The sequence below is a fragment of the Bison bison genome, unplaced genomic scaffold (assembly GCF_000754665.1).
Source record: "Bison bison bison isolate TAMUID 2011002044 unplaced genomic scaffold, Bison_UMD1.0 scf7180017864525, whole genome shotgun sequence".
Lineage (NCBI taxonomy): Eukaryota > Metazoa > Chordata > Mammalia > Artiodactyla > Bovidae > Bison > Bison bison.
In genome coordinates, this window is record NW_011495076.1 from 7,302,677 (window position 1) to 7,319,627 (window position 16,951).

The window sequence follows — 16,951 nt, forward strand, 5'->3', positions numbered from 1 at the left end:
GAGAGCTTTGTGGGATGTTTACCATCTTCTGGCATGTACCCACCAGATGCCAGTAGCACCTCTCCTGACCCCCTGCTCCACACCATCCCCAATTGTGACAATCAAAACTTGTCTACAGACATTGCCAAATGGACTCTATGATCGATAACCACTGGCCTACCCACTAAGGATCACACAGCAAGCTGCTAACGTGATCTTACAAAAACAAAGAAAGTTTCCTAAAAAGATTCTCCTTATGCACAAATTAACTAGAGAATCCAGCCAATAAGGTCTTCTTTTATTTACCGAAGGATCAAGCTCTGGTCATTGGCAGTAAACCAAGTGGACATATGTTAACACTGTGAGGCTTAGCACATTTCGCTGCTTAGATGAACACAATTAGGTGAGAAAGATCTGCTAACAAGGCTATCAAAAAACCGAAAACAAGACTTTCTTTTTTTTTCTAATGATGCAATATGGAATTAGTAAGATGCAAACACCTGTGTTTCAAATATGACATGGCAAAGACACAGCAAAAGAAGAGAAGTAGCAACAATTAATCCAACGTCCTGTGTTGGCACATTTTACCTCCATGACAGGATCCTTGATGCATGAGTGACAATAAATCACTACCCCACCCCCAGCCACACGGGATTTGGTGGTGGTGCCTGCCCACTCTCCTAGATGAAGTCAGCACAGTCAGTCATGTTTACATAGAGAAAAGGGCCAGTGCTACAGACAACCTGATTACTGCTGCGCCAGGACATAAACAGGAACTTGAAGCTGCCTTAGAGAAAAAACATGTCCTTCTGAAGTTTATAATTATTCGAGGTTTCCTGGAGTACTGTCCCAATTTCATTTAAAATCACAATGTTTCTGACAAATGAAGACTGTGAACTAAGTTCTGAGCTATAAAATACAAAAAAAAAAAAAAAAATCCTTATCATCTGGCAGTCATCACAGCCCAGATGAGACCCCAGAATCCTACCAACATAACACTCCCAGCAGCCACAACTAAGAAATTGGAATGTCCAAAGAGACGAAATAAATTTCTCATCCTATAGATGACATTAAGTAAAAAGCAGATAGATAAAATTACATACATACAAAATCAAACTTGGGAAAATAAAACATATTTTTGTCAGATACTGTTAGTTGGTTATCAAATATCTGACATCCCTAACTAAATATGGGGATGTGATCATGCCCTAGCCAAAGAAATATAACGGCAAGTATTGTGTGGGGTTTCCAAAAGGGCTCATAAAGTAGCTGAGTCAACTGAAAGAAATCATTCTCCTTCCTGCTGTTGGAGAGCAATGTAATGGCTAGAGCTCTTGCAGCCATGTTGTACTATGAAGCATCCCGGATAAAGGATCCTTTTTTTGCTTCTGACATCATGAATCCACAAACAAGCCCAAGACCTGCTGCCTGGGCTTGTATACTGTCAAAGAGAAATAAATTTCTATCATGTCTAAGCTTCTATTATTTATTTCATTGAACGCAGTCAAATCTAATTTTAAGAAGTAGCACAGTAAAATTCACTCAGTCATGTCTGACTCTCTGTGACCCCATGGCCTATACAGTCCATGGAATTCTCTTCTCCAGGAGATCTTCCCAGTCCAGGGATCAATCCCAGCCTCATGCATTGCAGGCTGATTCTTTACTAGCTGAGCCACCAGGGAAGCCCAAGAATACTGGAGTGGGTAGCCTATCCCTTCTCCAGTGGATCTTCCCAACCCAGGAATTGAAGCGGGGTCTCCTGCACTGCAGGTGGGTTCTTTACCAGCTGAGCTACCAGGGAAGCCCCAAAGACACAGCACGTAAGGTAATAATTATTCTTGCCACCATGCCTTTCTAACAAGGATGAAATAAAGATGAGAAAAGAATGAAGACTGACTGAATGCTTAGGTGCTTTGCAAATGTTATCTGTCAAGGAAAGGCAGTTCACATGCATGTCTTATTTAATCTCCCAAACAAACATGATAAGAATGATTTCTCCATTTAATAAATGAAGAAACTGAAGCTCTGAAACATTGGGCAATAAGTCCAAGATCAGAGAGCTGGTAGAAGGAAGAGATGAAATTCAAATCTAGTTTTTTTGATCTACAGCCATGGTCTTCTCATAATATCATAATGACTTCAAAACCATTAAGTGATTGCTTACTGAGTGCAAAGCACTGTACGAGATGATTTCAGACATAACAAAGGGAGGTAAGACATGGTGCTCACTCTGAAGAAACTTCAGATTGATTGAGAAATTAAAACAAAAGTGAGAGACAAAATTTGATGCCCAATAGTTAAATAAACTATAATAAAAATATCCCATTAGAGGATGTGTCTGACAAATTCTAGTGATTTTGTTATATATACACACATATATATACACACACACACATAAGCTAAGACTTAGTGATGACTTTAAACTTTACTTTTAATCATCTTTGCCCTCCTCCCTCCAACCACTCTTTAACTGTGTTTTTGCTCTGTACTTGACACTCCACTTAGCACTAATATCACAGAGGGGTGCAGCATGGAACACCACTCTCAAGAAGCTCAATGTAAAGGAAATTCTTCACAGAAAAAGAATTTATTCCATCTGACATAATGAGCGTTAAATAATCTGAACAGATTGATGACAAAGGAAAAAAACTGAATGTGGTAATAAAAATCACTTTATCAAATGAGACATATGCATATTGGATTTACGAATGATTTTTTTCTCATGTTTTTCAGATAATCTCAGGTCAAGAATAATCTGCGATTCTATGAAGAATGTTATAAATTTGGGAAGCTACCTCCAAAGAGGCAGGATCTTCCAAAAGGAATCCACTGTTGACCACAGTCATTCCTCCTTGGAACATTATGGAAAGATACAGCAGTAACTAGAGCAAAGCAAAATTACACCTGGGATGATGACTGAATGTCTTTCCAGCCACAATTTTCTTTGATTTGAGGTTTTAAAAGAGCTTAGTGAATAACAGGGACTTCCCTGGTGGCTCAGTTGGTAAAGAACCCACTGCAATGAATAAGACCCAGGTCTGATCCCTGGGTCAGGAAGACCATAGAGAGGAAATAGCAACCCATTCCAGTATTCTTATCTGGGACATCCCATGGACAGAGGAGCCCTGGCAGACTACAGAGCCTGGGGTTGCAAGAGTGAAAGATGACAGCGACTGAAACATCACCCCACCAGGGAATAACAAGAGATTAGGTAAACTGTATACAAATATTAAGAATAGGAGGCAAAATACAAGACAGATGGATCATTCAGGGAACCTAGATGCCAAGTAAACAACTAGACTGTAACCTATCATGTAACTAGGTAAAAACTCAAGTCATGGGTGGTGTCGTGGTGGGCGATATGACCAAATATCTTATGATTATTAATAAGCTTCAGTACTCAGAAATGGTCTCGGAGAGATGGGGGCTAAGACCAGCATTTGGAGACCAAGGAGGAGACACTTTCAGGAGTGTGTGCATGTAGTGATAAGACGGGAGGAAAGGGAGTTAACACGCTGATGAGCACTGACTGGAAACACAGCAATGTCTTGATACATGACAGATAAATATACAACTTGTGAGCATTTCACTAGTCCAGGCAAAGTACAGAGATTTAGGAAAAGAACCTAAAACTTCTTTGGCTTTACTTCCTAGTACCTGGGAGTTGAGGACTCAGTAGGAATGTCAGGTAATTCTGAGACAGGCAAATTATCTCAGTTTTGTACTTGGGGCAGGGTCACCTCAGCTCTCAATTCTCTTTACTTGCTCCAAATTAAACCTGGAACATCCTGTTCTTACAAAATCAAGCAAGTATGAAAAGTGTCATGGAAACCACAAAATCAGCAGTGAGACTGCAAGCCACAGATTCCTATACCTACCAATCGGTAGAGCTCAGTAATGCTGATGTCCTCTGGATCCACCATCGCATACTCTTTCCTAGGCACCAGGTCCAGTCCCAGTTGTCTAGAGAACAAATTGCAAATGTTTGGAAGAAAAGTCACCTCAACAGAATATATTTAAAATAATTATCTTTACTGTATCACTCTAAAAAACATTCAATACATCACCCTTTGTGCTTCTCTCACCCAAACTCTTTACCTTATATTAACCCTTTGCAGCGCTCAGACTAAGTAAGGAGGCTGAACACTGGGTATAACTTGAGAAACAGAAGATTACAAAGGCAAGGAAACAGGGATGGGGAGGGGATGGGCCGGCCCTCTTGGTGCAGTGCTTTTGCCACTGGGGGCCTTGGTTCTACAGAGTGGGGAGCCTTTAGCACCCTGCAAACTATTACCACAGAAACCCTTCCTCGTTGTGCTGGCCTGGAAACTAGACATAGACATCATTTTGTTCTAGAACACAGAGTTGAGGAGAGGGAAGCCTGGCCTTGAGGATTTGACCTGGCACCAGGGGTTGGTTTTATGCTAACACAGTCACTGAACTGCTCTGGGACATCAGGAAGGAAGAATGAATTGATTCTCCCTCCACCAGCATCATCACAGGAAAGTCAGAGGACAGCACAGGGCTCTATGGAGAATGGAGAAGCTGCCGTTGTTGTAACTCTGTTTGAGGCTTTCAGGCAAGAATACTTTCTTCTGATGGCCCTGATAGGGAATGAGATGACTATCTCCTCCTTCTCCCAAGCTTCCTCCACTTTTGTTTTCCCTTTCAGTAAGAAAACTATATTTAAAGGAATATAGTAAATGCAAAATCTGTAAACTGTAAGACATTTTAAATAAGTTGTCAAACTCAAAGAAAGCAAAATCAGACCTCTGAAATTTCATGAATTTGAGGATGATCTAAATAAATTATATTGCTCATTTTCATACATCCATGTTTTACCAACTTACCATAAATTAGCCATAGAATTGCCCAAAGCATAAGCTGGAACTTACATGAGTCAAAACTGAGCCATGATTCAGTCATAATTAATGTTTTTCCCTCTTTTCCCTTCCTTATGTCATTATCTTCCTTCCTAAAACTGAAAAAGTATCATCTTCTTGCCTGCTCTGTATTTCTAAGCTATTTTTGATAAGCTAACTTCATCCAACTTTCTTCCTATTTACAAACTAGTCTTTTAAAGGAGGACTGGCATGATGACTAAGGGCCAACATGATTCAGAGAACCAAGTTTTTTTCAAAACAAAAAGGAAAAACATTCAAAAACATTCGAAACATGAAAGATGGGCAGCCTAGGTCATGGTCAAACAGTCTTCAGATCTACCCCTCAAAGGGCCACCCCATCACACACAGTGAGACCGGAGGCTCCCTGCACATGGCTGGCATATCCCATCTCTTAGGAAGCGCTCCGTGCTGTGAATCACATTGGTCTGGAGTGGACGGGGCCTTAGATCTCTTCTGGCTCAACTTACTCCTTTGACAAGCAACAAGCAAAGAAACTGAAGTCAAGGAGGGCTCAGGAATTTGCCTCACATCATAAAAGAGGAGAGTTCCCAGTTCAGTGTCTTGCTGTATTCCACCCCCACCCTTGATTCCCCAAGAGGAATGCATCTCCCCGAGATTAATGAATTAGGGCTGCTCTCTTGACTGTCTATAAAAGGATGAATGGCACAGCTCACTCAGCGAAATAACAGAAGGACTCTGGACAAGATAGAGGTTTAAAATGTGTTATATACTTCACTCCTGTAGTATATGTCTTATCAGGAATCAAAACTGCCTTTTGATAAAGTGACATCCTACACTTAAAGGAAGCATTACTCTTGATTTCAAATTGGTTTTTCCAGATTCAGTAAGAGGCAAAATCATCTGTGGTATCTTTTACTGCCTTCTTCTTTCCTATCTGCTTTTCTTTTTTTCTGTTGCTCTAAGATGCTCTGATCAACACAGGATCACAATAAACTGTGTGGATCACAATAAATTGTGGAAAATTCTGAAATAGATGGGAATACCAGACCACCTGAGCTGCCTCTTGAGAAACCTGTATGCAGGTTAGAAAGCAACAGTTAGAACCGGACATTGAACAACAACTGGTTCCAAATAGGAAAAGGAGTACGTCAAGGCTGTATATTGTTACCCTGCTTATTTAACTTCTATGCAGAGTACATCATGAGAAACGCTGGACTGGAAGAAACACAAGCTGGAATCAAGATTGCCGGGAGAAATATCAATAACCTCAGATATGCAGATGACACCACCCTTATGGCAGAAAGTGAAGAGGAACTCAAAAGCCTGCTGATGAAAGTGAAAGAGGAGAGTAAAAAAGTTGGCTTAAAGTGCAACATTCAGAAAACTGAATCATGGCATCATGATTCTGGTCCCATCAATTCATGGGAAATAGACAGGGAAACAGTGGAAAGAGTGTCAGGCTTTATTTTTGGGGGCTCCAAAATCACTGCAGATGGTGAATGCAACCATGAAATGAAAAAACACTTACTCCTTGGAAGGAAAGTTTTGACCAACCTAGACAGCATATTAAAAAGACTAGATATTACTTTGTCAATAAAGGTCCATCTAGTCAAGGCTATGGTTTTTCCAGTGGTCATGTATGAATGTGAGAGCTGGACTATAAAGAAAGCTGAGCGCTGAAGAATTGGTGCTTTTGAACTCTGGTGTTGGAGAAGACTCTTGAGAATCTCTTGGACTGCAGGGAGATCCAACCAGTCCATTCTAAAGGAGATCAGTCCTGGGTGTTCATTGGAAGGACTGATGTTGAAGCTGAAACTCCAGTACTTTGGCCAACTCGTGCGAAGAGCTGACTCATTGGAAAAGACCCTGATGCTGGGAGGGATTGGGTGCAGGAGGAGAAGAGGACGACAGAGGATGAGATGGCTGGATAGCATCACCGACTGGATGGATATGGGTTTGTGTAAACTCCAGGAGTTGGTGATGGACAGGGAGGCCTGGCTTGCTGCAGTTCATGGGGTCGCAAAGAGTCGGACACGACTGAGCAACTGAACTGAAGATGCTCTGAAGGTCCAAACAGTGAATGGGGACTTGGGGAGATAGGGAGGCCATGACCTTATAGGATACCGAGGGACCACTTATCTTCCTACGCTTGAGCCCACATAAGCCTAACATCATAGTCTAAGTTGGCTTATTCTAATTTCTCACCAATACATTAACATTCATATTTAGCACAATATCAGCCTTGATCACTGCTTTAAATTACTAGCTTTAGTATTTAAAGTACTTGGCCAGTATTTTAGATTAGTCAGTTATGTCTTTTTTCTTTTTTTTTTTTAAGAGCAAATCTTGGTCAAGATCAGTTTTTTATCAAGTTTTCCCAAGCAGCTCCTCAAAAGACACTAACACATATGCACAGGCAGAATCAGGGCAGTAAGGAAAGCCACCCCTCACCCTTTCCCCACCACCACCCAGGATACCTGCCCCTAAGACTTTTAACAGAAGCTATCTCCCTCCACATAACATCAACAATCTATTACCACAACAGAAAAGAGGGATGTATTTAGAAAGAAAAATGCATGTCAAACCTAAAGCCTTTTTGAAACAATGTGGAGAAGGAAATGGCAATCCACTCCAGTATTCTTGCCTGGAAAAGTCCATGGACAGGGAAGCCTGGTGGGCTTCAGTCCATGGGGTTGCAAAGAGTCAGACACGACCGAGCACACAGTAGTAATACTCTCAGTGAAAGTTACGTATCTGACTGACCCCAGTGAACATTTTGTATTTCCTGAGCATGTGCCCACTGTCAGACCACACAGGGCAGTTGAGAACTGACAACATCCTGGGACCCACACCAGCCCTAGAAGATGCGGTTGTCAGCTCCATCAGTGACAGTCTGCACTAAGCCCCCCAAAGGAGAAAACTGGAAAAGCTTCCTCTGGTGTTTTCCAGAGATATGAGCACACGGTGGCTCACACCTCTGTAGCAGTCACACCCTCGTGTGCACCCACCAGAGCTCATCCCTGCGGTGGCGGGTACTCACTCGTTGCCCCAGTCCAGGCGGGCGGTGATGTGGCGCTTCACGTCCTTCATCCGGTCATGGGTGAGGTGCCCCACCAACACCTGCCGCCGCAGATCCAGGATTTCATTCATGATATGCCACAGGCGGTGGAAGAGATCACCTTCATTTCTCTAGGAAACACGCAAATGTGGAGATTCAGCAGTCAGACACTGGACACGGGGTTACCACAGAGAGCAGAGGGCGAGTCCCATTTACCCTCTATGTGCTGGGCACTCTGAAGACAGACTTTGCATTAACTCTCTCCTCGGGTCCTAAAACGTACTCACTTCCCTACACCCTTTCATCCTGTTTCACAATGTTGCTCTCCTGCTCAAGAATCCAAATCCAACTTCACTTCTCGGGCTCCCTAAAACACACATCATGTCACAAGATCCTGATGACATCTCCACACCTGAGTTTGGCCTGATCTCTGACTTTACATTCTCTACTTCCCTTTCCACCTCAAATCCTCTCTTTCTTTGCTGCTGCTAAGTCACTTCAGTCATGTCCGACTCTGTGCGACCCCATAGATGGCAGCCCACCAGGCTCCCCTGTCCCTGGGATTCTCCAAGCAAGAACACTGGAGCGGGTTGCCATTTCCTTCTCCAATGCATGAAAGTAAAAAGTGAAAGTGAAGTCGCTCAGTTGTGTCCGACTCCTAGCGACCCCCTGGACTGCAGCCTACCAGGCTCCCCCGTCCATGGGATTTTCCAGGCAAGAGTACTGGAGTGGGGTGCCATTGCCTTCTCCGTCTCTTTCTTTAGCTCCCTCCAATTCTACTGTCCTCAAGGCTACAACTGACTTCCACCTGCCTCAGGAAATCGTCCCTGACAGCTCTTGCTCACATGCTTTTCTCCCTTCTCTGAAGTATGGCTGCATGTAATGAAAGCCAATTCAAAGGAAAATCTTATTTTTTAATTACTTCTTGTGTGTTGGTCTTGATGCTTTACTGTTTCCCATCAGAAGCTGGGTACATAAAGGACTCTAACGTTCGTTCATTGATAAATTTTCACTGCTAGCATCTGGCCAGTATTTAGACTTTAAAAAAATGTTTTCTTTCTAACTTATTAAATTTTCGGGTAAATTCAAGCTAACCTCTTGTGAAATTCATCAAGCGAGGACGATTAGTTGGAAAGAAGATTGGTTCAACTCCTGGCTTCAAATCTTGGTTTTGCCACTTAACTAGTTTTATAGGCTTTGAGTATGGCTTTTGTCATCTGTGAAACACGCACATGGAAGGTTATTAGAGATAACATTTGTGAAGAGAGCCAGATAAGACAGTGATTAAGAGCACAGACTTGAAACATGAACTACCTCACTCTGCATTCTAATTTGGCCCTTCACTGGCTAAACACCTGTGGCAATGTATCAACCTCATGGAGCTTATTTTCCTCTCTGCAGAGTGGCTATCATAGGACTTATCTCATAGGCTTGTTATGAAGATTGATGACTTCGTATATTAAAACTCTGAGAACGATGTTTGACCCACAATAAATACCATGTAAGTATCAGGTGTTACTAGTGGTGTTATCATTACACTTTTGATCCAGAATAAATTTATAAACTTAAATCCAGATCCTTTAATAAATACTGAATCTTTATCAAAATCTAGGTGTATGTCTCTTACCCACAGATATTTAGGCTAAGCCTTTGGTAAGTATTTCACCTTTCATTAACTCTTCATCTTTCTTAAGCAGAAGCTATGCTTTCACTTTCTATGAAAACTATTAATAGGCTATATGAATAATGGTATGAAAGTATTGAGATTGTCATTTACCAGAAGTCCTCTACAGAGATAAGCTGACAAAAATATCAAATTCTGTCTAGTCATAACATTTTTTTTTTTTACTTTACAATATTGTATTGGTTTTGCCATACATCAACATGCATCCGCCACAGGTGTACATGTGTTCCCCATCCTGAACCCCCGTCCTACCTCCCTCCCCATGTCATCCCTCTGGGTCATAACATTCTTTAGGAAAAAAAAAAAGTGGAGATGGATCTTCTGCTTCATTGATGCTTGGTGACTAGAAGTGTTCTGGGGAACTGAGTAGGTTAGACAATGTGCCAGTTGAGCAAGAAACATTCTCCATGACACCATCCCTTATTCTCTGAGCTAGACGTAATCTTGCTCTCAACTCCTATAGCACTCACTTGAGCCTGTTCTTCTACGACCTCTCACTCTTTCCTCATGTTATACACTCCCATACAAGTCATTACAAGAGTTCTGTAATGCAATACTACTGTAAGTCACTGGTCAATGCCTGTGTTCTTCACCTGATGTGAGCTCCAACCACAGTGGCTGAGACTGCCCTGTGTAGTCCCAGCAGCTGGAGAATGAAGGAAGAAACACCTTGATTTCAAGGAGCTTTGGGCTTCCCTGGTGGCTCAGAGGTTAAAGTGTCTGCCTGCAATGCAGGAGACCTAAGTTCGATCCCTGGGTTGGGAAGATCCCCTGGAGAAGGAAATGGCAACCCACTCCAGTATTCTTGCCTGGAGAATCCCATGGACAGAGGAGCCTGGTGGGCTACAGTCCACGGGGTTGCGCTGAGTCAGACAGGACTGAGCGACTTCACTTTCACTTTCACTTTCACTTTAGGGAATCTTGAGAGGTGCAGTCTGTTTAGATCATATAAGAGAATAAGCAGGGGAGATCAAGAAAAACTTGAGGAGAACGGACCTAGGGATTATCATATTAAGGGAAGGAAGCCAGATGAAGACAAATATCATATGATATCAATCATACATTGAATCTAAAAAAATGATACAAATGAACTTATTTACAAAACAGAAAGACACAGACATAGAAAACAAACACTGTTATCAAAGGGGAAAGCGTGGGTAAATGAGGAGTTTGGGGATAGCAAACACATACTACTATATATAAAACAGATAAACAATAAGGGAACTGTGCAGCATAGGGAACTATAGCTGTATAGTGCACAAACTATGTTTAGTATCTTATAATAATCTATAGTGGAAAATAATCTGAAAATAATACACACACACACACACAAACTTCCCTGATGGGCTCAAATGGTAAAGAATCTGCCTGCAATGTGGGAGACCTGGGTTCTATTCCTGGGTCAGGAAGATCCCCTGGAGAAGGGGATGGCAACCCATTCCAGTATTCTTGCCTGGAGAATTCCATGGACAGAGGAGCTTGGTGGGCTACAGTCCAAGGGGTTACAAAGAGTTGGACATGACTGAGCAACTAACAGTTTCACTTTCATATATACACATACATATATACAGACACACACACACACACATATATATATATGTATAACTGAACCACTCTGATCTTCACCTAAAACTAACACATTGCAAATCAACTATACTTCAATTAAAATTAATTAAAAAATTGAAACTCAAAAGAAACTTGAGGAACTCCATGGGCAGAAGGAAGAGTCCACTCAAGTAGTCAAAGAAATTACTTACCTAAGGAAGATATAATACAAGCCAAATCTCATGTGGCAGGGAGACAGCCAACTCCTGCTTAACATGACCACCACCATGTGAAGGGCACCTGTCTTGCTTTTGGGGAAGTTGTTCTGATGTTGTCCAGAGGCATGGGCTTGATTTCCTAATAATGTCACCTCTAGCATTTAAGTTCATGAGCACACTGAGCTGAGAAGAAGTTGGATTCACAAAAAAACAAACCAGTCGGTCTGCTCTCCCTTTCAGAAAGGGGTGGCCAGAACAGTGACATACTGCAGCACCCTCCCCACTAATGCATGAAAACAGTACATAACTGTTTTGATAGCTAGTCAGAAAATGATGCCTCTAAAAACTAGATGTTAAAAAAATGGATAGTTATGAAGAGTCTTCAGGAAACATGAAAAATGCTTTTAATTTAATGTTCAATGAAAGAGGCAGGGTACAATATTAAACACTTAAAATAGAAAAATACATGACCATTTTTACAATATATCAGAAAACTTCTGTAACATTTATCTACAAAAAATGAACTATAAGTATTTTAGCATTATAGAGAATGAGCAAGTTTTGATTTGCCTCAAGATGGAAATAATATAAATTTTGGAGCAGCAGACAATTTACAGCCAGGTTTTCCTACTTAGCTTGTGACCCTAGATAGATTATCTCTGATGAGATTTGAGAATAAAAACTACGTGGTAAAGATGCAGGGAAGAGAGCTGTGCAATACCCTGCTGAAGGCCTGCACAAAGGTACTTGGGAGAAGATGACCTGTATTTCACCTACAGTTTTAGTTGTTACTGCTATTTTATTAAGTGATACTTTAAAGGACATTATTTAGACCATGACCAATGTACTGAAAAAAGCAAATAGCACTTCTTGAGCATCTACCATGTGTTTTTTTTTTAATTCTAAATGTTCTACGTTATATTAAGATAAAGTATATCTCATATACTGGTTACCACTGACAACATATCAGTAGCTCATCAAACACCTTCCAGTGGAGACGCTAGGCACCTTAAAGCTATTAGGGAAGACCATGGACAGCATCCCGATACACTTATGCATGAACTTGAACCAAAACATTTAACAAAAACATTTATATTAAGAAAAGAAAAACCAAAAGGTCCAACAGACCCAAGTCAGCCAAATTCTCAAGGTTAAAAATCTAGTATCTCCAGGTTAAATTTTATATTTGTTCCTAAGAGAACTATTATTCTAGTCTTCAAAGAAACTTTGAAATAATCATTTATCTCCATCACTCAGGATGGTAGGAGGTGAGGAAGTTACTCTAAGAGCTTACAACATGTAGATTTTCAAGCCAATCAAGTAGTCCCCAAAATAGATGCTCGCAGCCTCAAAAGCAGGTAAAAATAGCTAGATAAGGCAGAATCAAGAGGAATTCAACTTTGATCCTCACTAGCAGCTACATAAAAGGGAAAGTGCTCATGCTTTAGCTCAATTAATGGTTCACACTTACATTGTCATTATCTTTATGGTGGGTATTTAGGATGCAGCGATTTGCACATTTCAGTTTTAATTTTCATCTTAATGTCGTGCAATATTAAGTGAAATAATACTTGGATTTTATTCTTTCCAAGACAAATGTTTAAAATCTAAGGAGATCTGCATTTCCTTTGTACTCTCCCAGCCCAGAGCCCAAGTTCAGTTATCCTGACAGCGCATTTACTGCACCCCAGCAAAGTCTAGATGCCGCGTTTCATCTAAGATCATCTTGTGGATTTTAGTAGTGAGCCCTAAAGCCACCAGCTCCGGGAGGGCATGGTCAGAGAAATCCAACATCAAATGGGTTTTTATTAGTGACTTTTAAAGATTTTCTTGCCTCAATGAAATATTCTATTGCATTTTCTATGGAGCGGAAAATAAAAATGGTCATTCTTTGTCCATGTCTCTCACTAATTTGGATTCTTCTCTTTGACAGGCTATTTCAAATCGAGTTGTCAGGATAAGTACACCTTTGTATTTTGAGCACATCCCTTCAAATGACTAAGCTGTTCTCTAAATTCCTTTGAAAATCAAAGAAGAAATAAACTCATCTTTCCCCAAACATCACCCCCAATTCCCCAGACAGTGGTTCAGTGAGGGCGCTAGATACATGTGAATCCCAGCTTAGTCATAGTCATTTTTCAACTGCTTGGCCTCCAGTAAGTACTTCACTCTCATTTTCTTCATTTGTAAGCTAGGGATGATCATAGTCTTTATTTCCTTGAGTGGTTGTAAGGCTTAAATAAGATACTACATATAGAGTAGTTCTTACAGGGTTTGCAACACAGAAGGTTCTCAGTAAGTATAATATGTAAATAGGTACGTGTTCGTGTGCGTGCTAAGTTGCTTCAGTCGTGTTCGACTGTTTGTGACCCTGTGAACTGTAGCCTGCCAGGCTCCTCTGTCCATGGCATTCTTTAGGCAAGAATACTGGAGTGGATTGCCACGCCCTCCTCCAGGGGATCTTTCTGACACAGGGATCGAACCTGCAACTTTCATGTCTCCTGCACTGGCAAGCAGGTTCTTTACCACTAGCACCACCTGGAAAGCCATATATATACGTATATACCCAAAACACTGACTCCTTTTTTTCCCAAGAAACATTCCTTTCTCTTGTAGTTCTAGAATCTTCTCATTGATTCTAAATAGCCTATCATTTTTAGTATACCTGAGCAATGTACAGAGAATTAGAATATAATTGAATGTCACCATTATGAAAATTATATTGAAAAAAAGCTTATTTCTCTGTGACAATTAAAATTATTCAGAAAGCCTAAATCTAGGTTCCATGTAAATGATCCTATTTGATTAGATGCCAGGAAAGTAATTTTTTACTTTCGTACAGCTTGAAAAAGAACTTAGAAAATCCATGCTGGATGGACACAGGAATAAAAGTCAGACTATGTTGTATTAAGCTCTCTATCCCTGATTCCCGGAGGAGTGGGAGTGACTTACAGCAGGTGCTCAAATACTAGTTGACACTCACCCCTGTTTAGATATTTCTTGAAACAATTCTCTACTGAAAAAACGATACCATTAAAAAGTTACGTACCACATAGAGTTGTTTCCACATAGTTCCCCAGTCTCTTAATGTTGATGTCATTTCTGTGATCACAGAGTCTTCAGTGGGAATAACCATTTCAAATTGTCTGTGAAATTGAACAACAAGTATATATGCAAATGACATAGACGGTAATCTTCTTTTAAATATTCTAAAAGACCAACTAGGAGAGGAAGCTGCCTAGTTATTTTTGGTTCTGCAAACAGAAACCAGGATCTGAATATGAACTTGTGTGAGGAATGTGATGTGGGTTATGGCAGGACAACACCAGAATGACCAAGCACTTCACCTAGATCAAAGTTTAAGCAGTGTGGTGAAGCAACACTACCAGCGAGGTTGTGCTCCAGGCACAGTTTGATCTCTGAACAGCAACTCACTTAAATTCTCCAAGCCCAAAAGTCCTTGTATGTAACCTGAGGTTACCAGGCCATCTGGACTGTGAGATGGCTCTTGCCTTCCAAGCGCTATGGCCATTGGGCTCAAAGACAGTGAAAGGCTCATTCAATGATCGTGATATGATGGCCGCAAACAGCCAAACTCACTCAGTATTATAAACAACTAGACACTGAGGTACTGACTGAATACTCACTTGATCTCATTAACACCTCATTTTTTTTTTTTTTAACACCTCATTTTTATTACTTCCAAACAGGACCATGAAAAATGATTACTGGTATCAGTAATGTTATCATGCATCTCAGAAGACATCACAGGTATTTGAATATCCATTGCAGAATGCTCCTCTCCATGATTAGGGCAATATATTCCTTCTATTTCTTTTCTGTGTGTCAGAAACTATACTTGGAAAATATTCATACCAATATTAGCAGGGTATCTATGGTGGTCCTGATGTTCAGAATATATATAAGGAGATGGAGAGAAAAAACCAGATTGAATTTGTCTTCTGCATCCTATGTTTGACATATAATAACCTTTATTTTTTCATCTCTCATTTCTTTTTTCTAAATTCTTCATTTCTGTGCAGGTTAAAATGGGTAAGTGCCTTTAATTCTACTTCCCAAAAGAATGCTAATTGACTATACTGAGGGGGATTATCTTCTTCATTTGAGTATCTTTTTCTAAGGACAATATTCAGTGTTCAGTGGACACTGAACCAGATTATGCAGATGATCAAGGGAAATTTTTATTTCTTATCATGAGGCTATTAACTGTTATGTGTTCCTTCTTGATGTTAAGTCCAAAGTGTACATAATTGTCTTTTGTAAAGTTTTCTTGGCAAGTATGGGAATTAAAATCTTGCCTTGATTTCTTCACCAACAAAGCCTCATTTCATACTGCTGCTAAAATACCCTGTGAATATTTTACTTCTTTCTAGAGCTTAAACATAGCTGAAGATGTAAAACCAGAAATAAAAGTAAACAGTAATATATGAACTTTGACATATACAGAACCTTTTATCAAGTCTACATAATTGACATTTTCAAATGGTAGTGCATTTATTTTGCTTTTCAAGCAGCTGTTGCAATTTAAATGATGAGTATTTGGAGACAGACATTATAAAATGATAGAACACAAAGTCTGGGCAGGAACAATGAATTCCCAAGAAAACTCAACAACCTACTTAACATTTAAAAACTGACATGACCACAGCAAGAATTAAACTACAAAGAAGTGACCTAACCATTCACAAACTATAATTAAAGGACCCCCACCTCGCACCCCCATCAGTTTTGCACTGCTCTGAGACCCAGGAAAGAATATAAAGGCAATTTAGTCTGTGGGAAGTTGGTCTGGGGCTTGCTCAACCAAAATGTACATTTTTAAGAAGCACAAAATTGCCATTTTTGGTGAGGCAGCTGTTTCCTCTTAATTATACCAAAATCAACATTCAAACAGTCTGGCATAAGTAGCTGCCCCTGAAATTATATTCTGTTGAGTTATTCTGAGATGTACATTGCAGTTATTTTGTCCTGGTGGGCCATCAGTCTGCTAATCCCCTTAAAATAAGACAGGCAACATCAAAAGCCTAAAGAGATTGCTCTCTGGGAAAGCAATCATCTGGCAATACGTGTTCTCGAATGTTTTCAGGTTAAAGTTTTTCTTCCAGTTAACGGTCCTAGAACCTAACGTCTCCACCAATTCTAACTTTTTTTTATTTAAGAAAATAAACTTTGGTTCTACCCTGAGGTTCTCTTGCTGTATAATGCTCATCATGCCCTGTGTCAGGTGTCGAACCCACACCAAGTCTTAAACTAACAGGACCAAATTTTGAGACAATTTTATCCATCTTTAAACTTCCTCAGAATCAAGGGAGCCAGATATTCATGCCTGCCAGTTACTGACTAGGACAAACAAACAAGGTACTTATTTCAATTAAAACTATGTCCCACCACAACACATTTTCAGAGAGAGAGGACTTAAACTACACGAGGGATGCTTGACATCATCTTTGCTAGCATGCTGTCTATTTTCTCTTCGTCAGTCTACATGTAGGATGGGGGCAGGGTGGCTCTCTGCTCTGGAGGGTTTTTAGGATCAGGGTTGGGTTTGGGGCAAAGGCAGCAAAGAGACTGGCTGCAGGGG

At 40.5% G+C, this 16,951-nt stretch overlaps 1 protein-coding gene across 1 annotated transcript in view; it reads right to left on the bottom strand.

Moving 5' to 3' along the window:
- The window catches only part of DOCK4 (dedicator of cytokinesis 4), a 477,425-nt gene that overhangs the window by 256,415 nt on the left and 204,059 nt on the right, over positions 1-16,951 (bottom strand). The window contains exons 5-7 of the mRNA XM_010831178.1: positions 14,399-14,495; positions 7,885-8,033; positions 3,858-3,942 (exon numbers count right to left, since the gene is read on the bottom strand). Coding sequence (XP_010829480.1) covers positions 3,858-3,942; positions 7,885-8,033; positions 14,399-14,495 — 331 coding nt within the window. The remainder of the gene's footprint in view (positions 1-3,857; positions 3,943-7,884; positions 8,034-14,398; positions 14,496-16,951) is intronic.